We start from the raw sequence: 27894 nt of genomic DNA on the forward strand, positions 1-27894 counted from the left end.
GGGTTTAAGGTTTTGGGCTACTAACTCGGCAACGAGTTTCTGAGAGACGGTGGAGGGGTTGGCTGGAAGATGAACTCTTTACTCAATAGCTAGTTACTACCTAGGAAATTTCTGAATGGTATTAAGTACGTAGAAGAATGCAATACCCGAGACCTATATATCTCGAAGAAAAGTAGTTCTTGGTGTTGGCTACTAGGATGTATGGAGAATCCGAATGCAAGTGCGGTTGTTTTTACAACCGCCCAAAGTATGCCAAAGGCTTTGCAAAATAAACTAGGAACCACGGGGGTCTGGAGGCTCGCTTCACAAAGCCACGTATGCCTGCGGGTGTGTGATGGACTTTGTTCATAAAGTCGTAACGGAATAAAAATTTTTCTCAAGAGAAGAGTTAATGATACAAAAAAGGAATTGACGGATGGCCTTCCCTTTGGCCTATTAATAAAAAGGAAAGGCCCCCTTATTAAAGGATTGGCTCTTCCCCAGGGGGGTGATCACTCAACTCAATTAAGTGCCTATGGTTGTAGGCAACCCGTCTGATTAAGGCATAAAGCCAGGTGCAGACGTTAAACACACAGAGCGATCTGTCAATTGTCAAATTCCTCGCCTTGCTTGCTTTCACCACCGAATCCAATAAGAGTAAGCGGATCTTCCGAAGAAGAGCAACTGCTATCGTAACACGACTTCTCCATGTCAAAGAACTAACCTAAATCTGTTGGCAGACAATCAAGCCTGTATTCCCTAAATGTATACAACGTCGTGCCCCATGAGCTTTCCAAACACTGCGCAATGTGCGAAGGAAACGCCATCTTTGGGAAAGTTTACCTTTCCGCAGAAGAGCATTGCTAAAGAGTTTGTTTGTTTATGCTACGCAGTAACAGGAAAAGTTAGCATTCAAAGGCGGATCAGACGATGGCTTGCGAACGATATGGGATATCATTGTCTTCATTATTTATTTCAGAGGACACATTGCAATTTTACTTTGGCTTTGGCGCGTAAGACACGGTGAACGACGACCCGTAGGTAGTCATTAAACCCAAAACGTGCGCAATGTATCAAAAGACATGATCAGGTGAAATTTCATCACGACGAAATTGTAGCCCATACAAGTTGCAAAGCCCTTCCAGAATAGATGGGCAGAGCAGATTTAAAATTGAACAGCACAAGGTGCTCTAAGGCAGAAGAATGACTTGTCTCTACAGGATCTTCATGTATTTACATCACTTTCATGATGACGGCCATAACTGAAAAGATTTTCTGACCAAGATGACTTTAATTTTAAGCGAGAAAAACTAAAGGGTACGAAGTTTGTTTCAAAATCCCTCACTGAGAGGATTTGAACATTCTCTTATACAGTTCAGCGAAATTTGGCCTTGCACTATCCGGAACACAGTTTCACTATGCATATTGAGGACATGTTACCCTCTCATGTTACTCTCCGTCCAATGGAAGCAGTTTGCGCGTATAACTTGTGTAATTAATTGAGCAATAAAGTAGCAAAAGCTCTGTAGAAAAGGCTACGAACGGGAGTTAAGTTTGTTGCGCTATTAATTTAATGATGAACTAACTCTATGGCTGTAGCCATAGAGAAAGCATATAAGGGAATCCAGAACTAAGTTTCTTGCGCTTAAGGTAACTAGCCACTGAAGGTAGGACTGAAAACTCTCTATGTATGTCGCTCATGGGAAAACGGGTTACAACGTTCCTCTGCTTCTATCTGCTGTACCCCATTCAAATCTTCTTGCTTATGAACTTTTCCAATTTGTGGTACCGCTTTCTTTACTGTTTCTTTCTTTGCCGTCGTCTCTATTTCACATCACACAACATTACCGAATCCTGGGAATAATTAAACTGTTATCGTCTTTATTTACCGTTTCATTTCATTTGTTTATTTAAACAAGCTGTGTAAGTATATACATAAACTGTGACACATAAGCCCTAAATCACTTGTGGTACAAAGGTATATTAAATTTGTGTATACGTATTCAACACCAACAACGACTTGAGATAGACCAACTTCTTATTAAACCGATCGGTTGAAAATCACTTTCCGAATCGATACAAGCTTGTCCGTCTGTCTGCCTCGCTTTCTTTTGTTCAATCTACAGATCGCAATTTTTATGACATTTTGATGAAACTTGTACACTCGCGGGGTTTAGCCTCAAGACGAATGGTATGGAACAAAGTTCGCATCGCACCACATTTTCAACCACTTACCATATAGCATTTTACCCTAAAAGTCGTTATATAAATGTATGCAGGATTCTGTAAGGCCAAGCCCCCATTAGTATTTTAACATACTTGGTGCCGAATTATATGAAAAAACAACCTTCAAAAGATAAAAAAAATGTGTTTATTGACGTAAGTCCCACATATATTGCACTTAGGTCAGTTCATGGCTGGCACATGGCAGTAAGATTAGAGATAGACGTAACTAAAGCAGGGGATTGTTCCGCTATGTGCATTCTTTATATCTCTTGAAGTTTGTTGAAGATTATCTAAAAGAAAAATCTGGGGCCGGTTTATGTTTCTCGATACAGAGTAAATTCGTCCGCAAATTTAAGTATGTTACTCGACAGCAATTTGACGATCGAAAGTAATAAGAACGAGTGAAAATACTACAGTCCGTACAGAGCCGCGTGCGAACATGAAAACACTATAGATTCCATTTATTCATATAACGACTTTTCGAAATAAAGCCTTACATAGGAAGTGATCGAAAAAGCGATTCGATCCGAACCATATTCAATAGCGTTCGCGCTTGGGTCAAAACGTTTTGGAGTGTATCAAATTTCATCCGGCCTAGAGGGTGAACACACGAAAACAAGACCGAAGGACGGACAGACATGCTTAGATCAAGTCAGAGAGTAATTCTGAACCGATCGCTATTATAAAACTTGGATGTATCTCAAGTCCTTCGTCTGTGTGTTGCAGGTATCCGCATAAACTTAACGCATTCACATGTACAACAAGTGAGTTGTGGGTTATAAAAATGCGCACTTTACGTAAACTCCCCACTCGTCACAACGAGTCCTGAGTTCACAAGACGGAGCGTACTCGGTATTGCGAACCTTAACCCGGCCCCTGGACTTTGCCAAATTTGCATTGGACGAATGAACCCAAGCAACTTCCAAAGTCAGTCATTTCTCCTTCCGAACTTCCAACAAGTAGACTATTATCGTACCTTGATGGAGTGTATGACGTAACAGCTACCGATCTGAAATTGCAAGGGAAACTGTTTTAAACGACTTACTGATAAGCATCTAATGGATATAAAACTCTTTGATATAGCGGCTATTCAAGATAAGCTTCGACGCTTATATATACATACTTTTCAATTAATTATTTGCCTTCAAAGTTTGATTTATTTTTGAGATCAAATTTTCTTAAGAAAATAAATTTGAAATTCATATCCTGTGGTTTAGAATTACATGAAGGTTATCTGTTTCGATGTGAATGCGAGCAAAGAGCGATCACTCACCAGTCATTTTCTTAGAAATTATTTGTAATGCGTGTGCTTCCATGCCGCGTGAATCGCACTGAAAAATGTAATAAAATGAAGAGGAATAAACAGAAAGAACACTTGAAATTTTACACCACCCTAGCGTTTATACCGAGTTCATTGTCTAAGCAAAGAATTAATGCCGTTATCCGTTTGTTTTGAAGATTTCCTGCCGATAAGCCAATTAATTAAATGGCATTTAACCCTTTCTCTGCTTGCTTGCTTTTTTTTCAATTTTTTCAAATATCCGTTGAGACGCAACAAGCGCGAAGGTGTGGTTTTAAAAATCCATTTAGATTATGACTATAGCAGAGACCTGATGCAGCGAGCAATGAAATTGGAATTTAAGGGTGCCTCACTTGATTTCCTTATGCAATATATATTTCTCTTAATGCTATGCAATTATCTCAGTGTCTAATGCCATATATAGATATACTCTACCACATGCATTCATTTGGGTCTCTCTCTCAGTCTTCTAGTTTTTAATAATAATAATAATAATAATAACATAATCAGAACGCACTGAATACCGCACTCATTGACACACAATACGCAAATAATTAATGCTATTGCATACTATAGACTAATTGCGACATCCGACAATTTCCTGTTACACCTTTTTTCTTCAATGATTACTGAATTAATATTGTTGTTGTTGTTGTTATTATTATTATTATTATTGTTGTTGTTGTGCGGTACAGAAAAAAACAAAAAACAAGTAAAACAGCAAACAAAACAATTGTTAATCATTTTTGGCAAATTTTCTTAGTTTTGTGGTAGGTAATGAAACGATGATTAGCAAATAGAAAGATTATACTCGGTCGCGACCGAATCTTTTATACCCATCACCATTATTCAAAGAAACGCTAAAAAAGGAAGAGTACTCAGGCATTTTTTCTATTTTTGTAAAATAAAAGTGGAAACATATATCGTGTATCCGTTATAATTTTTATGGGGAAAAAATCCAGAAGCCCTAGAAAGCCTCAATCGGTAGAAAAACTCTCCCGCGGTACAGCACAATGGCGGGTCCTTTCACCCATTTGCCCCAGTTTGAAGCAGATGTCTCTACTTTTACGGTCATGGGCACGTTTACCGCTGCAATTAAGCATCAGGTAGGCAGGGGGACTTGCAAACATTTCTCGAAAGATTCAGATTTGATACTGATCAATAATATGCAGAGTTTATATGGGCTCTGAACCTTATTTCTCTGCGCACTGCAAACGTTTCGATTAAAGAGTAAAATTTCAATATTCTATAGTATCTCGTGTCTCGTGTTATTTAGTACTGTGGTGGTGTCCTTTGACCGATTCGGCTCAATTTCAATACCAACCGGGCTTAAATCGGTTTAGAATTTGATGCTCATCAAGAATATATATATACCTTATGTGGTATCCAAGATTCCGTTTTCGATGTTGCAAGCGTTTTGACAAAATGAACATGCCCTTTATCCTTGGGTGCGGAATATAAAAACCAACACAACGTAATTAATTAAGAACTAAAGTCAAACACAATTTAATTCGATGACTTTACTGGTGAAAAAAAAAGTAAAAGAAAAGGCGCATGCCTGGCTTGAATGATAGATACAGTCATACGCACACGCGCACGCGCACGCATACATATACTATTAATAATGTGTTTATGTTTTTTTATTATACCCTATTCACCTAAATCCAGCTGCCTTTTTTTTCACTTTGGTATTCCCAATGCCCGAAATGTATTTTTGATTATAATGCACGCTTCAACAGTGAACTTTCTAACAACAACGTTGGGTGTGTTTGATTAAAAAAATGTCATATGTGATGAACGTGAACAAATGATCAGATAAATTGGTATTGTATCCCATCATTATTCTTTCTTAACTTCTTTACGTCAGCAGAGGGGGGGTAACGGTTGACTTTATTGTTAATACCGCTAAAGATTTGGGACAATTTAATTTCTTTTGAAATTAAACTCATGTTCATCCAAAAACAACATCTGGTCTATGTGAATGTAATGTTAATGTCTTATTTGATTGACGGAAGGGTTAGGGTTAACAGGAAACTTAATAGCTTAAATCGAATCTAAAATATGCGCTGCATTTAAGATGTCTAACGAAATCATCCATGTAAAAGCCTTAGAAGCAGAAAAGAAATCTTTTATCTAACACTCTAGCTTGCTCTACTAATGTACGACAACAATCAAACCGATCTCTCACTAAGCCTGCGAGAAAAGCAATTATAAAATGCGGTAATATACCCAGTTGATTAATATAGAAATATATATGTAAATATATTTGTGAAATGCATAAAATTCCATGTAGGTCCTTTCACACGTGCTTTCTTGTTGGCGCTCGTAAAAGCGACGAAACTTTAGAAATAAACGCGATATGGAGCAAGGACTAGACGAGTGATAGAGCAATGACTAGAAAGAATGAATGAAATTTACCTCAAAAAAAAAACCACTAACACAGCCGCCTTACACTAGATTGTAACCATCTAACTTCGAGCCACGCGACAATCCAGAGTTTGCATAAAAACAAATACTCAAACGGGCGGACTGATAATACACCGACGAAGTCCGTTTACACTTTACAATGATCCCTCTTACCGTTGCTAGCCAGAAATATACAGCTAGTGAAGTATCAGTGACACATTAAATATTCGGCTTTTTACACGCTATCTTAATTTTTGCCTTTGCCAATTACATTTCTCGATTATCGAGTCGACGAATCGAGTAGCATTCGTATTCAACGCAATTAACAGATATAAAGGCTATCTAATCTCATTACCGACGGGAAAAGCAAATAATTATTTTCCCCGCTCGTCGTTTCTGATACCATAAAATCAAAAAATATTATGAAAAATAAATTAAAAAAAACAATTTTTTAGAAATATCAAGCAAGGGCGATTTAAACCAAGAAAAAGTATTTGATTTTCTGAAAAATTTACAGCACTTAGTCTTTTTAAGATAAGAGAATTGTTATGCAAATCGTCCGGCAAGGGTTATGATTGGATTTCGCATCGCAGGTTTATCGAAATGGCCAATACGCAGTCCCGATTTTAATTCCATTGAATGTTTATGGCGTGCTGTTAAAATGAAGATGAATCAAACAAAGCTTCCTAATCACAAATATTACCTGTCTAAGGAGACTTGTCAGAAGCTCGTCGAATGCACAAGCCGCGGATATTTAGCGACGATTTTAACTTGTTTTTATTTTAGGACATTTTGTTGTGTGTGTGTGTTCTAATTACTCAAACGTTTTAAAAGTTTTTTAGCATAACTTAAAATACAAGTATTTTAAAATGAAAGAGGATTTTTCTCATTTTTATACCCGTCCACCGAGGAATGGGGGATATGTTCATTTTATGAAAAGGTTTAGGATATCCAGAAGGCCGCTTCAGAGGCCCCATAAATTACATACATTCTTGATCAAAATCAAATTGTAAACCGATTTAAGGACGTCCGTCCGTCTGTCTGTGTAATGTCTTTGATAAGCAAAAAGCTCACCAAGGGTTTCAAATTTGGCGCAAAGGTTCGAAGCCCTTGATAGTATTGAAACTGAGCCAAAACGGTCAAAGGACACGACCACATTGCAACATTACCTGAACCGCTTACTTATACGCAACAACAGTTACTACGACAAAAGTTGGTGTTTTTATTCTATGGGTGCCCGCGAATGGGAATATGAGAAATGCGCCTCGTCTACTCAATATTACAGAATATCGAAATTTCATTCCTTTATCAAAACGTTTGCTAGCAGCACCCAGAAACAAGCTTCAGGGGCTATGTGAAGTCTACATGTTACTGACTAGTGTCAAAACCGATTGATTCTACAAATGTTTGGCCGTGTCGTTTGTCCACCTGTTTTTTAATTGCTCGCAACAGCAGAAACATTTGCTTCAAATTTGGCAAAGCACTGGAAAAAAATGGACTCGCCATTATATTGTAATAAGAGCGTATTCTTTCACCGATTGGGTACATTCAGCCTTTTTAGATTTTTAGCCCATAAACCACGACCCATAAACACACGATATAAATTTCCGTTTTCATTTTGCGAAAATCGAAAAATCATCCACGCCCACGAGATGTCATAGAGTACGGAAATTTAGTTGTTTCCTTTTTTTTTTAGTCATGACAGACAACGGTAGCGAGTGTAAAAGATAGAGTTACTGCTTAATATAATTTTCTTATTTGTTGTTTACAAATCTCGCTAAAATCCATTTTATAATGTCCTTAGGATAAAGTGTGCTCGTGCTTTTTACGTCCACATGGCAGTATATATCCCTTACAGACTGTGAAGGTAAGCGTTGCAAAGTCAATTATTTCTCTGCCTTTTTTTTGTAGGTGCAGGAAGAAGAAGAAGAAGAAGAAGAAACCGTTATGTATCTTAAATAGACTGTAGGCGGTGACTACTTGGACATAAGTGTGTTAAAAAGTCGGTTTATTAACTATTCATAATGATAATAATAATAACAATATTTTCTCAGTCGTTTTCTAACGAAATTTAAACATACATAAGCCGAACTAATGCTGTTTATATTAAAAACATATCACTCCCTCCCCAGTTAAATCAATGTTCTAACACAGACGCAATATGCTTATGAGCCATCATCCATCCTGAACTATTAATCATTTGTTAGAAATTCCTACCCCTTCTTTTTTTATGCCGCATAATATAATCTAATAAATCAATTTTGATTGAAAACTTATGTTACTTAAGAGGACGAACATATTTCAACATTTAGATTAAAAAAAAAAATGAAATCAAACATAACTTGTTACAAAAAATATAAAAAGAAAACTGACAGCAAACTCATTAAAAATCGAGCAGTAGATAGGCCAACCGAACACAGCTGTCATCCTCTTTTTGACGCATTTAAAAAAAAAAAAAAAATGCTTTTACTTTACTTTAACGATTATCAGTTATAATAGCGCGTAGTCACCCTTAAGTTTTGTTACAATTCGTAATAATAGGAAAGCAATTTCATATATTTAATGAGCAGCGAACGCGAGAGCGTATGTTCAGCGTGTGTGTTTTTTAAAAAAGGAAATGTAGAAAAAAAGCAAAATAGGAAAAGAAAGCAGCAACAAACAACAAAAGACAACGAAAGTAACATAAGATATTAAAGTTAATAAATTTATGAGCACCTCATTCATCCGGCCGATGATGTTTAACAGGTCCGAATTGTGTTCTGTTTAATCCACAGTGTAGCCGCACATCGCGCTACCACCCCGTTATTTTCGCTTACCACAACAATACACTCAGATTTCTAATCTCGCTGCGATCTGCATTCGCCGTCGTCCTTCACCCTAAATAAACAATATTGTTATTTATTATTATTTACATGTTCGTGCGTTCATCTCCCCATTAACTTAACATCCCTAAAGATATTATGTCTGCTGCAATGTACAATAACAAGGTAATGAATGAATGCATTCAATGCGTTCAATGCGTTCAATTCAATGCATATCTTATCTACGTCACATATTGTTTGTGCGTTTGTTTCAAAAATTTCTACTAAATTATTGATGGGAAATTGAGCGTACGTGAGCGACACACTATGGGGTACCCACTTGAAAAGGTCACCGAGTACAGTCACGTTTCTAATCCACCATCATTAGAATCTGTTTTCCATGTCCAAGTTCATGTCTATCCGCAATTATGTAAATGTGGCGAAGTGTCAAACGCAAGTAAACATGCCGCTGCCAGCAAAGTCACCACTTTATTACTTTCTTTCTTTTTTAGCGCGGCACGATATCGCCCATAATTGACTGTAACCGTTTGCCCTTCAATATTTTCAAAAACGAGTGACGGCACAATGATGACATTCGCACCATAAACCGCAACAAATCGTTACTCATTGAATGCGGACATATTGCTGACGATAAACGACTTTTGAATTTGTGGTGGTGTCCGATTTTGCTCATTAACAAAGCTATTGAAGTGAAAATTTGCCTCCTTACCAAAAACGATTTTCAATGACATGCAAATCTCTCTCAAGTAACCACTTGATAAATGAAAGACATGTTTGTAGCCATCAAGAACTCTCATTTCAGAGTCCTTCCCGACATGTATATATTTCGTCTTTTTAACATATATATATATATGATATATTTCTTCTTCTGGGCGTATATGTGCATACATACCTAAAAACATATACATCGATCTAAGCCGATCCTTCTAAATAAAACTTTCAAGTTTTAGTCTTCATTACGACAGAAGTACAGAGCGACGTAGGAGCATAGGAACTCAGCAATGTGCTTTTCCGCGTTACAAAAAATACGAGACTAAAGTCTACTCAGTTTAAGTTCATAAGAAATGTAAGTGCTCAGCTAGCGAATCACTAAAGTATGGATAGAAGGAAGATGATTTCCAAGGCTAGAGAAAATTGAGGCCACAAGGAAGCATCTACACTTGGCAACAGCGGGGACATTGCGAAAATCCAATTCTAAGCATTCAGTCGAAATATATGTTATTCGAAATAGTAGCTATTTGATGGCAAGAATACATGGACAGACATCAGGTAGGCGGACAGTCAGGCAGCATCTTAGGAAATGACTCTAAATCGGTCGAGGGGAGTATAAAAAAAATGCAATAGAATCTGCGATATTGTGCAAAAAATTTACAAACAACGCCGTAATTAGGCATCTAATCTAGACCCTGTGCACTCGTATACTGACTATGCATTTCTTACGGCCCACTTACGCCAAATGACATTATATTGCTGGAAATTACTAATTAGGCAGTTAATGGTATGTGAAAGAGGAAAAATTAAAAGATGAAGAGCCGATAGCCTGTGTTGCTAGTGCTCAATGTCTTCTTTTTTAGTCTAAGAATTCAATTCATTAGTCTGAAATTAAAATAATAATAATAATAATAATAATAAAAGATGAAAACTGACAATGAATTTTTATACAAAGCGAAACCAATCTGTTAGCTGGGGACGCGATGTGCTTAGGTTATTGTTTGTGCAACAAATGCCAAAAAGCCTCTTTAGCTCAGTGGTAGAGCACTGGTCTTGTAAACCAGGGGTCGTGAGTTCAATCCTCACAGGAGGCACACGGGATTCCAGTACAACTGGTTCTCTTTTTTATTTTTTTTTGCTTAAACTACCTCTCAACTCTTCAAGAATTTAAAATAATTTTTATATTAAGCTCTAGCTTATTCTTCCATTTCCTTGCTTGCATTAATCCCCCCACAAAACGTAATCAAACAATTGAGTAGAAATTGATGAGCGCCCTGGCCAGTATTTTTTTTTTTCCTGATTTTATCTAAAACAAACATTAAATGATTTAATCGAAAGCATCTCTGAAGAATGTTGCTTTGCTTAACGTCCCGTATACCCAGCTATAAATAATTTGAAGAGAAACAGCTCTCTTTGCACGTTTCGATAGAAACATGTATCGGCAATTAATTACTCCTCCATCTCGATGTCTCTATGCCTTCGCTCGTTTAGCGCATTTTAAAATAGTTTTTTTTTTTTCTAACCGCCTCGCAGTCTACCTAATGTTCTTTTGCTGAAAAGTTCATTTGCGCTTGCATAAGTTAACTGAAAGGAAAAAAGAAGAGAGAAGAAAAAAAAGAAAGCAACAAAAATGAGTTTAAATAGAAATGATGGATTCTTTACGGCCTATTATTTGAATTTGAAAAATACTTTAAAAGACTTTGATCTTGAAGTTGAAAACATCAAACATTGTAATAATGATTTGGAACGTATCGGATATTTGAATCGTTTATCGGGCCTGCAAGAACACGATCACGCACTTAACGTGCGACGATCGTATGAAGGCAAAAACGCTGACGTGGCAGCTGATTTCAAAGAAAAAGGCAACATGGCCTTTAAAGCAAAACAATGGCTGGAAGCTATGATCCTCTATAGCAAAAGCTACATAGCTTTGCCGGCAGACAAAGGTAGGCGGTGCAATGGCTACATCTGGCTAATCGTTAGAACAAATAAATTTAAATCAAATCTTTTGAAAAAGTTCTCGAAAAATCCATTATATTGGCAAATCGGTCGGCTGCTTTGTATCACCTGGACAAATATGATGAAGCATTAATTGATGTCAAACGTTCACTTGATTACGGCTACCCGAAGGATATGCTCTACAAGCTGTATGAACGTCAAGCCAAATGTTTCCTGGCCAAAAGAAATTATCCAAATAGCATAACTTATTTCAAGTAAGTTTCCATTTCTTTGCATGCTTTTGATAAAGATTGTATGGGGCTGATGTGTAGGTTTTCGCTCTAGAAAATTTTTAACCGCAATGGATGACGCTACGTTGGATGAAGGTAGACGATCCAAAATGAATTTGGATGCGATGACGATGATGAAAATGCTAGAAAAGGATCCGCAAACTGCCAAACAGGCGGAATATCAAAAGAAAAACGGTTTCACTGCTGAGTCTGTGCCTTCCTTGGCTATTCGAGATGAAAAAGAATTATTAAGTCCGGCAGTGAAATTCGATGAAAACGCAAACGAAGGACGCTTCGCTAAAGCGGCGACCGATATAAAAGTAGCCGAGGAGATTCTAATAGAAAGGCCTTTTGTGGCTGTGCTACTGGAAAAATTCTCTAAAACTCATTGCGAACATTGCTTTATACGGTATTGAAAACACTTATGTCCTACAAAGGGATTTTTTGGGTAATTTTTTTCGGCAATTTGTAGCTCTCCCATACCCGTGACATGTCCCTCGTGCGCTGATGTCATTTATTGCTCGGAAAAATGCTTGAGCCGAGCTGCCAAGTCTTATCACAAATATGAATGCGGTTTATTGCCAACGATTTGGCAATCAGGAGCTTCAATCAATTGTCACATGGCATTAAGGATCTTGGCTAGCCAAGACAAGGATAACTTGCTTAAGATTGCGAAAAATATTGATCAAAAGCTTTCTCTAGAGGAGATCCTAAAGTCAGTAAAGAATATTGAAAAAGTACTTTTTTTTTTGGATCATTTCTTCTAAGAAAGGTTTTCCTGTTTTTTGTGAAATTATTAAAACAGACTTCCCAAAACCAATTACCTTCGCGTTGCTCACTTAGTTCGCCATGAAAGTACACGTACCGCCTCCAATTGGTTTCAACATGCTCTGATGGCTCGCTTTCTTAGCAAATGTCTACAAGAGTCGGGTTACCTGGATGAGCAATGCCAATCGGAAGATTTTGTAACGATTACATCTTTGCTCCTGCGTACATTACAATTTTTACAATTCAATACTCACGAAGTGGCTGAATTGCATAAATCGGAAAGAGACGGAAGCGAGAGAACTGCTTTTATTGGCGGCGCTCTTTACCCGACCTTGGCACTTTTTAATCACTCTTGCGATCCGGGCGTAGTCAGGTTGGTATAATCTTTTCCGGAATACTCGTAAAAACTACAAATTTTTCTTCTCAGATATTTCCGCGGTACCACAATACACATAAATACCGTGAAACCAATTGAAGCCGGTTTACCAATTTCCGAAAATTACGGACCAATTTACACGCAAGAAATGCGAGAAGAAAGGCAAACAAAACTCAGAGATCTGTACCGGTTTGATTGTTCTTGTGATGCCTGCCTGGAGAATTGGCCCACGTTTGACATGCTACCGACGGACGTTATACGTTTTCGTTGCGATGCTCCGAATAAATGTAATGCAATAATTGAGATATCATCCGCTTGCAATGATTTTATGGTTAAATGTGTAACGTGCGGTGAAATGACCAACATATTCAAGGGCCTGAAAGTGATGCAGGTGCTATACGATAAAGCTTTTAATCTTTTTCTTAGGATTTCAAGACTTGAAAGACCGGGTTTTTGTTCTCTTTTTTCTCTCTTTTCCAGGACACAGAATCAATGACACGCACGGCCAAACATTACTACGAAGCTGGCGAATACTCAAAGGCTCTAAACAAATTTATCGATTTATTGAAGATCATGCATGAAGTGCTCGCCCCGCCTTTTCCAGATTTCTGTCAATGCCAACAATATCTTAAAGATTGCCTCTTACACTTTGGTAATTTCTACAATTTAAATTAACAACTTTTTACTAAACGACAATGTTAATACAAAAAAAATAAATAAATAAATAAATAAAAATAATTTTTTAAATATTCTTTCTTTCAATTACCGCGCCTTCAATTATTACGCTTTTCTATTCTCGCGTCTCTAACCTATGATAAGGGAAAAATTGAGGAAAATGCAATATATATTGTATATATATATATGTAGGATATTTTCAAAATTTTGATCAAAGTCTATCTGAAAAATACTTTCACAAATTATTCGCAAATTATTAAATTATGAATACCAGTGAGGAAGGCGGAGATATTAAATTCATAGCACTTTCACTTAGAGATCTAACCTAATCATCCAATCCAGGAGGGAACAGGCAAAGTACCCACGGACGAACAGACGAACATGATAAGCTATACTATAGACCATAAATCTTAGCTTGCCTTTCATTTACTTCACTTTCTGATACTTATTTCTGGAACTTACAAATGAACGGAAAAATCTCATAAAATTTTATCATCATTTTTCGCCGATCGATATATAGATAATCATAACATTCGCTGTTAAGCGAACATACAAAACTTTATTGTTTTAATCAAACATGATTTATTATTGGTTACCACATATGTGGATTTATAAAATATTTAAAGCACATTTTTCTCTTCCACATTGTTTAATGTTTTTTTTTTCTTTCTTTCTTTCTTTTCTTTTTTTTTTTAACTAACATCTTAGTAATTATAGATGTACTTTTTGGTGTACTTTGCTCTTTAAAATAATACTTTTTTTTTTATTATACGTAATAACATTTTCTTTATACTTTTTCAAAAAAAATTACTTTCACTTACACTTGTGTAAAATTAACAACCACACGTTCTCTGCTTTACACTTACTTTACTTATGGATTAAAAATAAAGAAGAACCATTACTCGCTAGTAATGAGTGATCCTAAACTGATTTTTCTGTCTTCTATCTATTTACTTATTATAATACAATTTCGTTATAATAAATTTTTTTTTATCTTTCATTCATTACAGTTGCTTCCTTTTAAGTAACTTTTTTGGTGCAATTAAGAAAATAAAAGACGCCTTCGAATCATACCGGAAACTACCTTCATATAGGAATAATCTGTCTTTGTAAGGGTAAGGCCCCTTTAAAGAGGGGTCTGTTTCTCGCAGCAAGTGAATCTTTTTCTCAATTCATTTCAATTTATGCGAAAGCGCACAAGAGCTTTAGAATCGTTGAAATAAAAATTTCTTCAAAACACTAAACGCTTACTCTTCATTTTCTTCCTTTCCGCAATTTCCTCATTAAATGAATTGAATATAATGTAATACTTGCTGTAATTATTATTGAAATGCATTCCCAATGCATCGCAGTGGAAACAAAACGCTACTGTAATGAATTTCAATTACACTCACGACTTGATTGGCTTTTAAGACTTGAGAAATACTTCAAGCGGAAACTGTATAAATACACTTTATGCGTCACGAATAGCCGATTCGTAAAAGTCACGTCCGTCCGTCCATCCATTGCAAACGGGACATTCTCCAAAACGTGTCAAGTACATTTAGGTTTCTAGTATTATTGGGTTTTATTAGATCCAGTGGAAACTTCTGCTCTTTGACCGGTTTGGGTCGCTTTCAACGTATATTGCAATTTTGTAGGCGATATTTTCATTTCTGCGAACGGAAAGATGTTTACCATAGATACCGCACACTTGGACAAACCGACAGATGGAGAGACGAACAGACGAAGATGCTTAAGTGCATACCGAATTCGACACTGAGCAAAGCCTTCGAAAGATTTCGAAAAAATTAACTTATGAAGCATTTTAAAATTAGGTAGACGCGGCCTATTTTTTCCGTTTTCATAAAGGTACTACAGCATCGCCCATAAAGTTAAACTTTCGTAAGCTTGTCTGCTTGTCTGTCATTTCTTTTGAAAAACAGAGCTGGCTGAGAAAAAATTATTTTTAGTAAAAAATTCTTTCTTTTCACTATCAAAAGCTTAATTAAACGAATTTTTCTTAATCAATTCCTGGATTTGCTTTTAATGCGCAATCATCTAGGAATTGGGAAACACACCTGATCGATGATTAATGTTTAATGAGATAATTAATTTCCTAAATTAATGTTTATGTAATTAATTCTTGAAACTTATTACATTTCTATTAGGTTATTCTTTTCTTTCAAAAAAGCCCATAAAGAAGAAGAAGAAAAATGTTCTCTGAAATCATATGCTGAATGCAATTAATTCACTAATAGCATTAACGTGCCATCCATGTTAAAAACGTCCAATCTATGTTAAAATGTCAAAAACGTGAGTACTATGTTAAGCCGGTCAGGAGTGAGGAAAGCAAACATTGGAACCGAAATTGCAAAGAAGTGCAAGGAGACGCGATTTATTATATTAAAAATTATATATGCCACAAAGGGCATTTATACCGCTGCAATAGGAACGAAAAACAAAGAAAATGATTATGAAAAGGCTTAAGCCCAACACCATATTCTGCTGTGAGATTTAGAGTGATGCTCTTAATGCTAACCACTATTCTTTATACTGCTCTTGTCTCTGAAATTGTGAAAAGTTGCGTTAGCCTGCTGTACGCACATGTATGTATGTGTTTATGTGTTTATATATATTTTTTTATACACCTATGTATGGATACACATCTCTCTATATATCATCTATATATACATATAAACACCTTCTCATTCTATGTACATAGATACGTACGTCTGCTTTCGAGTGGAGTATATACACAAATACATGTATAAAGCGCTTTACATAGGAACGCTTTACCCATATCTCTTCTAAAATTTTCTTATATGACATCGTTTTGAAAGAGTTCTTTACGATAAATTTTCTTCTTCTTTTCATGGAAAAAAATTTTTTTTTTGTGAAAATAAAAGCAATTGGAAACTTTTGAAAATCCAATCATATTTTGTTGTGCAAGTGACGAAGATTCTCATACTCTATAGAGTATTCACTTTAGTTACATGTTTTCCAAAAATTATTTAATCGTTTACTCGAAAGCCTTGACTATATGAGGAATAAAATTGAAAAAATTCCTACTTTAAATCAATGCAATTGTAATAACTCAACAAAAAAAAAAAAAAATACATTTTAATAAAATTTTTCTAAACACAATAAACGGTATATTTAGCCAAAAACAAAGCATGGAGATATCTCAAGGGAAATTAAAAAAAAAAAAAAAACCGACAGAAAAGAAAGGCAAGAAATCTTTTTCACAAACATTTTTTATACATAAATATTTATATATCAATATTAGTTAGTTCATTTTCTTTTACATACAATTATTTGTTTGAGAGGTAATTTATCCGATGCTTTTATAGGAGGAAAGTACTCGCATTTTTTTTTTCTTTTGCTTTCCTATAAAGTGATTTAAATGTTGTTATTAGATTCCAATCGGCGTCGTTCGTCGTTTATCACACAATTTCCATGTCGCCTTCTTTATTAACTTGTATACGTGTATGTTTGTTTTAAAAATCTGCGTCCTTTTGTTTTATTTTAATTTTTCTTTTAAGAAAATTTCTACAATCAAAATGACGATATATTTACCCAGATCACTGTTCATGTAAGTCAGTTGGGCTCGGAAATGCACGTGCGTTGTTTGCGCGGCACATTCTCGCTTAAATTATTACTCAAGAAACCATTTATTCACTATTTTAACTAATGTTTAATATAGTTTTGGCGGGAAATCAAAAAATTGTGAAGCAATTCTTTCACAGGTACTTTTAAATACATATAAAAATGAAGCATAAGGTTAGATTAGATACAGCGACACAACTTATTTGTAACACAATTCAATTTTCAGAGAAAAAAAAATAATAATTTTCACTCGGTTTAATTTATTTATTTCTTTAAACGCAAGTTGGTGCATTATGAGCCACTACGTTGGCGTCCTGATGAAAATCTTTAGTTTTGAAACAAATTTCGCAAATATTTCCACTATTAAGATTAAGAAACGTGCAAAACGGACAATTCCACTCTTGTGGACTGGTAACAATTACTTGCGTTATAGGTGCAGTGGTACAAGGTGTTTGTTGTTTCGTCTCCATTATTATTGGTTTACGATTTTGATTGGCTGTTGCCTGATTATTGTTCCCATTCTTTTTCAATTCGTTACTTTTATTGTCTGCAAATGATTTGTTAGATTTCTTATTTGCCGCCGCTGAAGTGGTTGTTGTGACCTTTCCATTTTTACTGTTCGCCTGATGTTCTTGTTTATTTGGTTGCTTTAAGGCAGATTTAATTTTTTTATTGTCGTTAGTTGTTGACTTATACGCTGTTTCAGGTTCCTGTTTTTTGCCCGCAGTTTTATGGGTCTTTTCTAGAGTGCGCGCCTTATCGCCGTTTTGTATAGCTAAACGTATGGGTTTACTTTCATTGGTGCTACTATTGTATTGAGAACGCCTTCTTTCAGTGCTGGCGGTATTAGTCGATGAATCGTTGGCCAAATTAAGAGAATCCAAATCTAAACTTTGCATTAACATATCATCCCCATCGCCAGCGTCTCTCGAATGACCATTTGGTTGCAAATTCTGAAACACATTATGCCATGATTCGAAAGAACCAAAACCGTCCTGGTTTTTGGATAACTGGGTAGGAGAGGAATGCTTTCTCTCGTCTCCACCTTCTTGGCCACAAGCATTGTTAGTAGCTTCATCACGAGTTGAGTCACTGCATAAATCGGACATGTCACGTTCTGAAGTAGAGCCGCTATGTGGAGAAAGCCTTCTCATAGTAGAATCTGACTCAAAACACTCCTTTGTATATAAAAAAAGATGAGTAACAATACCAATAAATTTGTTTAACACTTACATGCTTTGGATTCTTTCTCATTTGGTAGCTATCTTCACGATTATTTGCATCATTGGCCGTCAAGTTGTTCCTAGGGGTGCGATTCTCCTTCGGTGTTGGCAAAGCGTATATATATGTGTCATCGTTCTGTAACTTTCCTTGACGGAAAGCATGACCGCATTGCTGATTGATAGAGGAAAAGTCAGCATTATTTTGAACGTAACCATCACCGATTTGAAAATCCCGGCAGGCCAAACGTCTAATATCAGTCACACGATCCTTACCGTACATGGCATCATTGGTCTGATGGGCGTAATTTTGCTTATTAATGAATTGATCATTCTTTTCATCAAAATCAATCAACTGATCTGGAGGATAAGAACTTTGACGTTGTAAATTATTAGCACTAATGTGATGACCATTGTGTGTTGTAGCAGAGGAATTTACCGAAGTATAACATGTGGCGGTTGGGTTATTTGAACAATCGTAATGTCCCTTTGATGCTGGCGGATGAGAACGATTCTCCCTTATGGTAGCGTAATTTGGCTCAACCGCATTACAATTATCGAACTGATTGGAAATATTGTATGGTAAAGGATAACGATTGCCAGAAACATTATATCCATTGTATCCGGCTTGTGATACGGTAGCATATGCAAAGCCGTTGTCGACTGGCGAACCCAAGTACTCATATGGCGAATCGTAGAAACTTGTAGAGGGCGGATATGGATAATATACGGCGCTTTGGCAAGTGCCAAGTGAATTCACGAGTGAATTATGCTGAGGCAAAGTAGCTAAGGCGTTGGGTTCGCTATAATGAGACGTATGAGGGCTTTGTATGTCCAGCGACGGACGACAAGGTAAATTGTTGTACATTGTGGCTGGATTTTGGTTAATGCAAGGATAGGGATAACAATTAATATGGATGTTTGGTCCAACCCGCCTAGGATCACCTGCTAAATGAGGCGCAAAAGCCCCTCCACGATTACGCAGTCGTGTAGCAATTGGTGAAGGCTTTGCGGAAGATTTTTTTAGTTTTATATAGCTGTAATTATCAACTGGCAAATTATCCTCATTGCGATAATAAGATAAATTCTCAATTGCCTCCGCGACGTTACCTATGAACAAAGATATATTTATTAGAAATTTATTTTAAATTTTGAAAAGATTTCGATACTCACACACATGACTTTCGCGATAGCGATAAATTTCTAACCAGCTGCAACTTAACCCCAAATCATTAAGACCTCCTAAGATTTGTTTAAGAATCTGAAGCTCTACATAGGCAGCCATAGCGTCACGTGAAACATTTGCCACTTGGTCAGGACATATTGGCCCATCTAAAATCAGCAAATCATCTGAAACGCGACTGTAACCCATAGCTTCGAATAATTTTTCAACATCTAAGAGACATGAGTGAATTACATGTTGAAAAAATCCCGAATACATCTGAAATAACATCATTGCTATCGTTAAATATTACTTTTTTTTTCTTGCATGTTCGTAGAATACCTTCAAAATACGGAACTCTTTTCGCCACGGTTTTGTATATAAATTATTTGCATACTGACTAATAGCTTCAAATGCTGAGAGCGCTTTGTCTATAGAGAATTTCGGAAGATCACGAATCGAATTTCTCAGCACAGTTGAAGTTTCGGGTAAAAAAAATTTGCGATCAGGCTCAACAATATTTAGGAAACTATAAAAACAATCTAAAAAAGGGGGAGACAGATTCGATATTGCAGCAATTTTTAAAATATTGTAAAGGAAAATAATAACAGCCTAGCTCTCTTACCTTCGATTTTAATACGTTGTTCCAGTTTTTCTACATTTTCCTCTGCATCCAAATATCTCCAATGTCTGTTAAGTATTTCTTCCCAAAGATTACTTATTCGGTCACGGGATACGAAATCTGACATTTTCCTCCTAAAGCTCGATCTTTATTTTTATGGCAAATCGTATATAATATTCTTCGGATTTAAATCTGGAATTGTCAATAACATAATCTCAATTAAATCGCCCCAAGTTATAAAGGTATAATCGGTTATGTTCTCATGCTTTCGTAATGGCTTTTATGACAAAACGTACTTCACCTACTAGTTTTTCACTATTTTTTTTGTACTCTATTTCGCCAATTCCATCATTTATTTGCAGTGTACTTTATGCGAGCTACAACACACGTACTTAAATGCAAAGTAGTTTTATTAAAATACTACACTAAATGCTAATTGTTGGCAATGATTCAAATGGTCAGCAAGTCGCGTACTTATGTGTTGAGATGTTGGGTGCTCATAATATTTTATTTAGGCTCATCGCTAAAAACAGCAGTACAGGTCGCTCTATTTATTATTTTCAGTTTATCCCATAGATATAAATATTTGCCGCAAATTATGTTTACGTAGACAATTTGTGCATCTATTCAAACTGACTACATAACTAATCTTTTAAGAGTATATTTGTGCCGTAATTATTTTCCAATGCTTACCATCTAAGAAAACAAACTTGACACTCTCTGCTGAACGCCTCGATTTTTGCTAATTTCTTTTAAGTATAAATTAAATGATTAATAGCTCGGCGTTCACTTCATATTTTGAGCAAGAAGATATGAATAATGAATGAATGGGCTGCCGCGCCGGTGTTTGCAGTTTAGTCGATAGTTTTCGTTAAATCTTTGATACATTCGAGAATATATAACTGGTGTTTTTATATCATCAGGTTATTCCCCTTTTTTGCTAATTATTTCGTGATTGTTTATCAAATAAATAATAATTTCCGAAGTTAAATTCCTTTGATCTGCTTTTCTCCTTCCTTTATCAAAAATTTCCTTGTCCGTGTTTTCACTTCGTTCTACTACAAAATGCCAAGGAATTTTTTTGTTGCTGTGCGTCTGTATATAACCAATTTTGTGTCTTATTTCTAAATTTTTACAAATTTAACAACTAATTTTTTTGCCAAAAATATTTTTATAATTTTTATTTTTATCAGTTTCCTACGTTGCAGTTTTTTGCGTAAATTTTTTTTACTTTTAATATTTACTTTAGAAGAATTTCACAAACACTATCGCATCGATATCTTCGTGAAAATAAAAAACCTACATATCAAAGCGTTTTATCAACACTGCATAACACAACAATGGGAAAGGAACAAAATGTGAATATTTAAGAGACGTTTCGTTTAGAAATCAGAACCGAAATACTTTGTTAATATATCTGAACGCTATCTATCTTCTTGAAAATTTATATATATAATTTTTTCAGCAAAAACGGAATACAAAATCGTTATTTATCGTTATTTCGTATTACATATCATCAAGTTTACTTGCACACTATTACAATGTATATAAAAGCTGATAGCTATAAATGAATGAAGTTCACTTTATATTGGTAATGAGAGTTCACTCGACAAAATGTAAATAAATATAAATGCTTGTCCATAGTCGTTGCTGCCTTAATGTACAACAAATAAATTTACTCTCAGAAATACAGTCAAAGACAAAAAGAAAATTTTGCTCTGAGAAGGGGAGGAAATAGAATCTTTCGTGAATTTATATGAATTTCAAGAAATCAAGAGAGGTATTGTTTTTTAAGCTTTAAAATATACTTAAAATATAGTAGATAATGAACTAATTAAAGCTTGAAACCTTAAGAGAAATCGGCCAAAAAAAATAAACTCTGATTAATATAACATAGCGTCCATTGTTGTTGCCTCATTTTCAGTAATCAGAGTCACCACCTCCGCGGCCACCTCGGTAAATCTATCACACCACGCTAAGCATTTTTTATTTTTACACCTTCACTGAGTTCATTGAAAGCAATGGAAGCCAATGAAATAGGAATAGAGTTGGGCTTTTTGGAAAAGATTGATGGCGGTTGGTTATCGAATCGTTATTTTCCTAACAAGGTTGGCGGTAAACCAGCTTGGTTACATTTAGATGACTTGCCAGCTCAGGAAAAAATGATTTGCAAAAAATGTGAAAAGCCGAAAGCATTTTTGCTACAGGTAAAGATATTGCAAAGCTTGCTGTGGAGTTTTAATTACATTGGCCAATTAAAATCGATTCCAGCTGTACGTACCTTTCGACGATGATTATAATTTCCATAGAATGCTGTATGTATTCATATGCCGCAGTGAAACATGCTATGTGCGTAATAATGCGAGGTGAGTGATAACGAATAAAAACAAAAGTGTTTCCTTACATTTTCTTGATTTTCCATAGTGTAGTAACAGTTTTACGTAGCCAGTTGCCTTTAAAAAATGAGTTTTACGCTGCTGAACCTCCTCTTGAAACTGGAGAACCTTTAGTAAGTAGTAACTTTAGCACCTATTTTTACTAACGTATGTTTTGGATATATTAGGTCTACCGAAAAGTTCTCCCAGTTTCATCCACAACAAGTTTCAAGATGCGGGTATTCACACATTCATTTCACACATATTTGGCTCTTTCTTTTTATCATTACATGTATACATACTAACCTAGAAAAAGAATCAAAACGAAGAAGTTCGCGTCAATATTAAGTGTGATGCGGTCATGATCTGTGGCTACTGATAATGGTCTTTTGCGCCATTATATTTTGTACGCAATCCAACAAGGGAAATTGAAGAAATTTATGCAAGTATTCGGTGAAGGTGTAGTTTCTGATGGAATGTGCAGAAAATGGTTCGAGACTTTTCCAATAAGTGGTATCAATCTTCCCGATAAGCCATGCTCCGGGCGATCGTATTTAACCGATGACGGTAGTGTCAAGTCTATGTTTGAGTAAGATCTTTTTCTGGGTACGATTGCGGAAAATCTCTTTTCAACTCAATAACAGGTTTCGGAGGATATTCGGTAATTAGGATTTAGTCTAAAAACAGATTTTCGGTAGACCTGTTGCTTCTATAAAGACACCAATCCGTCGACTATTTCTTGTTATACTTTATTTATTTGTATATATGTTTATACCCATAGCCGGCGATATTACCTAAGGAACATAAATTATGTTTGGCTTGCGGCTGCAAATCGTCAGTTAAATGTGACTACTGTGAGGGCTACTACTGTTCTTTCGTGCACCGTGATCTGCACAAACCAGTCTGCTCAAAAATCGGGGGAATCGAATCTTGTGATAGGCTATCAATTGTTGAATTCGATGAATGGGAGATCGTAAAGGATTCTATGAACGATGAGGAAGACATAACCGAGCCACATGCTGTCGAAGAGCAGAAATTTTCTAAAGCAATCGAAGAACTGTCAAAGTCCTGTAAAACATTAACATTTCAGAACCTGCCCGATTCTGATTTGGAAAAATATGCAGCTAATAGTGAGCTAATGGACGACAAATTCTTCTTTAAATTTCGTAAGGAATGTAATAAAGAACCGGAACAAATCATACGTTATAAACGTAATGGCTTACCGTAAGTGCAACCACCTAATCTCATTTACAAAAAATTTTTTTATTTTATATAATTTTTGTAACTACTTGTGGAGTCAACGGTTGATATCGCTGACTGAAAAGTCAAGCTAAGCCAAAATCAGCTGCAATGTATTTTAAGTTTAGGAATATTTTTCTTTCCATTTTCATGCCAAACCTAGCTATTTTTCATATTCATGCCAAATCAATTGTATCGTTTGCGTCAACGTCTCCCATTTTTACAGGTTGTGGATAACTGATGTACAAAAAACTGTGGCTTCCCAATTGAAAGAAATACCGCTTTGCGAGTATTGCGGTGGGGAGAGAAAGTTTGAATTTCAAATTATGCCGCAACTATTGAACTATCTCAATGATGACGGCATTGATTGGGGGACGCTAGCCATATATACCTGTTCGAGAAGTTGCCCTTTGCCTGTGGGATATGCTGAAGAGTTCGTTATAAAACAGGATATAATTGCTGATATTGCTTGCGGTTCAAATCATCACAGTTCCAATGTGAACAAATAAATTTTCTATTATATATATAAACATTTATGGATATTATTATTATTTTAATTAAGTTTAATTATAGGAAAATGACGATGTTTACTAAAATCAAAATCGGGTTGACGTTTCAAATCCTTTTGGTGCCCTTTAGCTAAAACGTTCATTACGACATAATTAATTTTAGCCACTTGCAACATATCGAGAATCTGGCGGAATGAGAAAGAATTTTAAAAAAGAATTTTTTCTTATGAATATTGTAATTTAACCTCTTGTTCAGGATTTTGTATTGATTCCAAAGCATTGCGGGCCTGATTGAAGTGTTTAGCTGCTATTGAGTATATCTCTGATGATGGAGGTCTCATCATATGCTCGCGAAAGGTTTTAAATTCTTCATAGCCTACCGGCGGAGGGCTGGTGAGATTTGCAAACGGAGCGAAACGGCGATTAAAACGTATCTCTTCATTGTCAAATTTTGGCATAGGTTGTCGTATGCGACCGTCTTTGGTTAAAGCACCTATCGCCTTATAAAATCCGCCACACATGCTAAGCATAGCATGATAATAGACAATCTCCTGTCGATAAGGTTTTTGTTGCTTTTTATTCTTCTTTGGTTTATTCTTTGGGCGATTTTTACTCGACCCACCGCCGCTATTGGACCCAGCCTGAAGTTTGCTCTGATGATCGGCGTATTCTTCTTGAACCAACAAATTATTCTCAGTACGAGTTAAAGCAGAAACAATGAAGCCAATCAAAAGCTCATAGGGATACCTGCAAATTCAGAGTTTATAAAATTTCAGCGATTTTGTTACACGCAGTATTTACCAATATATATATAAAAATTCATGGACCGCATACAATTCCAATTCAAAACCGGACATCAAATATAACATCATCGATCGAAAGCAATTATATAAAACCCAAGTAGCAAATTGCGCACTATGCTTTAGTGTTGTAGCGGCTGCCCCGTTGCCCTCAGCCGCTTTTTCACTGGACATTAAACTTAGTTGTGAGTCGAGCCTAGCAGCCTCTACTTGAATGCTGTCAAAACTTTCTATGAAACGGGCCAGTTTATCGCGTTGACGCGCCCGATTGAAGCCGCAAATTCGTATAAATTGAGTAAAAGTACTCGAGCAGTATTTAAAAAAATTATCCAGCATCACTTGAATGTCACGGTCAGCAGCTAGAGCATTTTTTGGATTCATTACAGGTGGATTATTGAAAGCGCGCACCGAATCCCAAAGAAAATCTTTAATTTGCATCGATCCAAAAATCAGACGTCTATTCGAAATGAACAAACCCTGTAGAATGCTACGGGATAATATGCAGTGGCCCGACTTACGACTGAATTCTATAAAAAAGTTCTGAAAAAACGTGAAAAAATTTACGCCAGAAACAAAATATGGCTTCCGAATTATTAGAAGCTTACCAAAGCAGTATAGTAATCACGCATACGTATAATTTTACATGAATATTTCAAACGCTGCACTAACTCCTCTAGGAACATTAGGCTGGAGGGGCGATCACGCATTTTAACACTACGAGGAAACGTGGGCGGCTGACTGCGATCATGAATGCGCGGCGAGAAGCCCATTGGATTAGGACAATCGGCTTAAATATGGAAACAATCATCGTATTTCTCCTTTCTTTGGTTATTTTCTCTTTATCTTACTTACAGCCCGATATAGGTTGTGTACCTTTTTCAATGGTTTTTTTGATTTGCGGTATTAGCTCTAAGGAAGCATTCAAATGTTTATAAATCTCATTGATATTGCCTTCATCGACGGAATTAGTCATGGCATAGTCAAATAAATACAACGACTGATAGAAATGACGCATAAAACGTAAACGATGTACAACGGCCATTATATCTTCGGGCTGATTCGATGATTTGCTATGTCTAACCAATTCGTCTTCACTTTCTTTTAACAGTCCGCCAATTGACGACGCTGACGGCGACTCTTCGTTGGCCAACAGCGATGAATTACCATATAATTGAAAGTCCTCTTCTTCGTTAACGCTACTTGAGATAATAATATTTTTAATGTGTATTATTAAATGGCGTACCGCGTGGCAAAAGGACCGCAATGCTTTGTCTTCAATTTTAGCTGGCGCGTGTAAATACAAACATGTGAATAGCACTTGATCCATGGAATTACCCTCCAGCCAAGAAACCATACAAGCAAACAACGCGTCAAAGATACCAATCAGATCCTCATAGGAGAGATTGTTTAGCTTTAAAACGCCAGCCTTAACGCAGAAAAAAGAAAGCAAATTCTTTACTAGTCATCTTATTGGAACAGATATATATATATATAAGTTACGTCAACTGCCGTTTCAAAGGTATGCGGTTTCGTATCGTTGCGATTATAGCCCATTCCCACGTCCATTTTCGGATCCATCATTTCAATTGCTGACATAGCCTCAAATAGACCAAATAACATGTCTTGGGCCAATTCACCTAAATTTAATTCCGAGCACGCCGACATAAACTCAGAAGTTATATCAACCCAACCGAACTTGGGATATTCATTGGCATCATCTATTGTTCGCATTGTATGCTGCATTTCAGGATCCATAAAACCGCAATCTTCTATCGAGAACGGCCGCTGATCTAAATTTTCTGATTCAATCGAATCGGCAGCTGCAGCAAAGTGCATATTCGACGTCACAGCCGCAGCAGCTGCCGCGGCTGCCGCCGCTTGAAAACCCAGTTCATTAATTCTTTAAGAGAAAGGAAAAAATAGCACAAAGATATTTTATTTTGCCTAAACGGGTACTATATACTCTAATTAATATTCTAGTGTGATAAAAGTAATCACATATGTGCTTACACCGAATGCATTCCCAAATAGCGATTTTCTTCATGTACAAGTCTTTCTATTTTCAATTTTTTTTTTCTTTCTGCAGTTTAATTTCCAAAAAATTTCGAATTAATAGCAATCAGCTGACTCGGTGTGCGGACAGGGTTTCAAAGTTTCAAGTTCTGGTGAATTTTTCGTTGCATTTGCTACACATACGCCTGTGATTTAATGTCTTCATTCCGTTTGTAACCAAACGAAATGATGTTGTTGTACAGTAAGTCTGTATAGAGTTTTCAGAATGTTTATAATGTTTGAATTCAATTGTGATCGACTGTTCTTAGGAGCACAAATTTATGTCGTCGCTATTGACGAAATCCATGTGAGATTTAGACAAAGTGTGGCGAAATTTCAAGACATTAGGACCATTAGGACTATTACAGCTTCAGGCAAAAAACGTCTTATTCATTTTGAAATTATTACACTTTCCGCGGTCAATCAATTGGGTCCGTCGATGACTTTCTGAGTTGAAGAAAATAATGAAGAAAAAATTGCAGCTGTTTTATTGACGACCGACCCTTTTGTACTTTTTAAAACAACGAAAAATTTGAATCTCAGGTATAGATAAAGCGTTGTCTTTCAACGGCAAAAAAATACCTTCCAAGCGAAGAAATAAAGGAAAAGAATAGCTTGGCGGGTGTTATTTAGGCTCCGCTCCAACAAGGCGGTGAAACGGGAATGTTGCTGGACGCTCTAGTCGCCATGATTCGGCAGTTGCTCCAGAAAACATAAAGAAAGTACACAAAATCGTTTGGAAGATAAAAGTGTGAAATTGTGTGAGACATAGTTGACACTTTAACGATATCAGGAATGGAATACAACGCATCACTCAATAAGTCCCAGGTCTTAAA

General features: G+C 36.1%; 4 protein-coding genes and 1 non-coding gene across 6 annotated transcripts; 3 read left to right on the top strand and 2 right to left on the bottom strand.

Moving 5' to 3' along the window:
* Window positions 1–10466: 10466 nt before the first annotated feature.
* Window positions 10467–10538, top strand: Trnat-ugu. Its single transcript has one exon. It is a non-coding gene; the product is annotated as a tRNA-Thr (tRNA).
* Window positions 10539–10975: 437 nt separating this feature from the next.
* LOC119636434 (SET and MYND domain-containing protein 4) lies at window positions 10976–13491 on the top strand. The gene is made up of 7 exons (XM_038031765.1): window positions 10976–11390; window positions 11462–11657; window positions 11728–12081; window positions 12145–12387; window positions 12478–12813; window positions 12868–13207; window positions 13297–13491. The coding sequence occupies exons 1-7, from the start codon at window positions 11075–11077 to the stop codon at window positions 13489–13491; spliced, it is 1980 nt and encodes a 659-aa protein (XP_037887693.1). The 5' UTR covers window positions 10976–11074.
* Window positions 13492–16709: 3218 nt separating this feature from the next.
* On the bottom strand, window positions 16710–21262 carry LOC119636433 (protein tamozhennic). The gene is made up of 6 exons (XM_038031764.1): window positions 20777–21262; window positions 20087–20275; window positions 19804–20003; window positions 19473–19740; window positions 18313–19409; window positions 16710–18257 (listed from the first exon to the last, which is right to left on the bottom strand). Exons 2-6 carry the CDS (start codon window positions 20208–20210, stop codon window positions 17352–17354), a joined length of 2595 nt encoding a protein of 864 aa, XP_037887692.1. The 5' UTR covers window positions 20211–20275; window positions 20777–21262; the 3' UTR covers window positions 16710–17351.
* A 497-nt stretch (window positions 21263–21759) lies between these two features.
* LOC119636285 (programmed cell death protein 2) lies at window positions 21760–24206 on the top strand. The gene is made up of 6 exons (XM_038031587.1): window positions 21760–21863; window positions 22008–22290; window positions 22355–22449; window positions 22508–22592; window positions 23240–23682; window positions 23924–24206. The coding sequence occupies exons 2-6, from the start codon at window positions 22105–22107 to the stop codon at window positions 24204–24206; spliced, it is 1092 nt and encodes a 363-aa protein (XP_037887515.1). The 5' UTR covers window positions 21760–21863; window positions 22008–22104.
* A 20-nt stretch (window positions 24207–24226) lies between these two features.
* On the bottom strand, window positions 24227–27113 carry LOC119636639 (N-alpha-acetyltransferase 35, NatC auxiliary subunit homolog). 2 transcript variants are annotated; one of them, XM_038032129.1, is made up of 7 exons: window positions 27017–27113; window positions 26507–26906; window positions 25880–26432; window positions 25612–25793; window positions 25008–25546; window positions 24452–24953; window positions 24227–24391 (listed from the first exon to the last, which is right to left on the bottom strand). In XM_038032129.1, exons 1-7 carry the CDS (start codon window positions 27025–27027, stop codon window positions 24251–24253), a joined length of 2328 nt encoding a protein of 775 aa, XP_037888057.1. In that variant the 5' UTR covers window positions 27028–27113; the 3' UTR covers window positions 24227–24250. The 2 variants fall into 2 exon arrangements, with proteins under 2 accessions (XP_037888057.1, XP_037888056.1); XM_038032128.1 differs by having other exon boundaries at window positions 24230–24391; window positions 25859–26432.
* Between the last annotated feature and the right edge of the window lie 781 nt (window positions 27114–27894).

This window comes from Glossina fuscipes, unplaced genomic scaffold (genome assembly GCF_014805625.2).
Source record: "Glossina fuscipes isolate IAEA_lab_2018 unplaced genomic scaffold, Yale_Gfus_2 28, whole genome shotgun sequence".
NCBI classification, from domain to species: domain Eukaryota; kingdom Metazoa; phylum Arthropoda; class Insecta; order Diptera; family Glossinidae; genus Glossina; species Glossina fuscipes.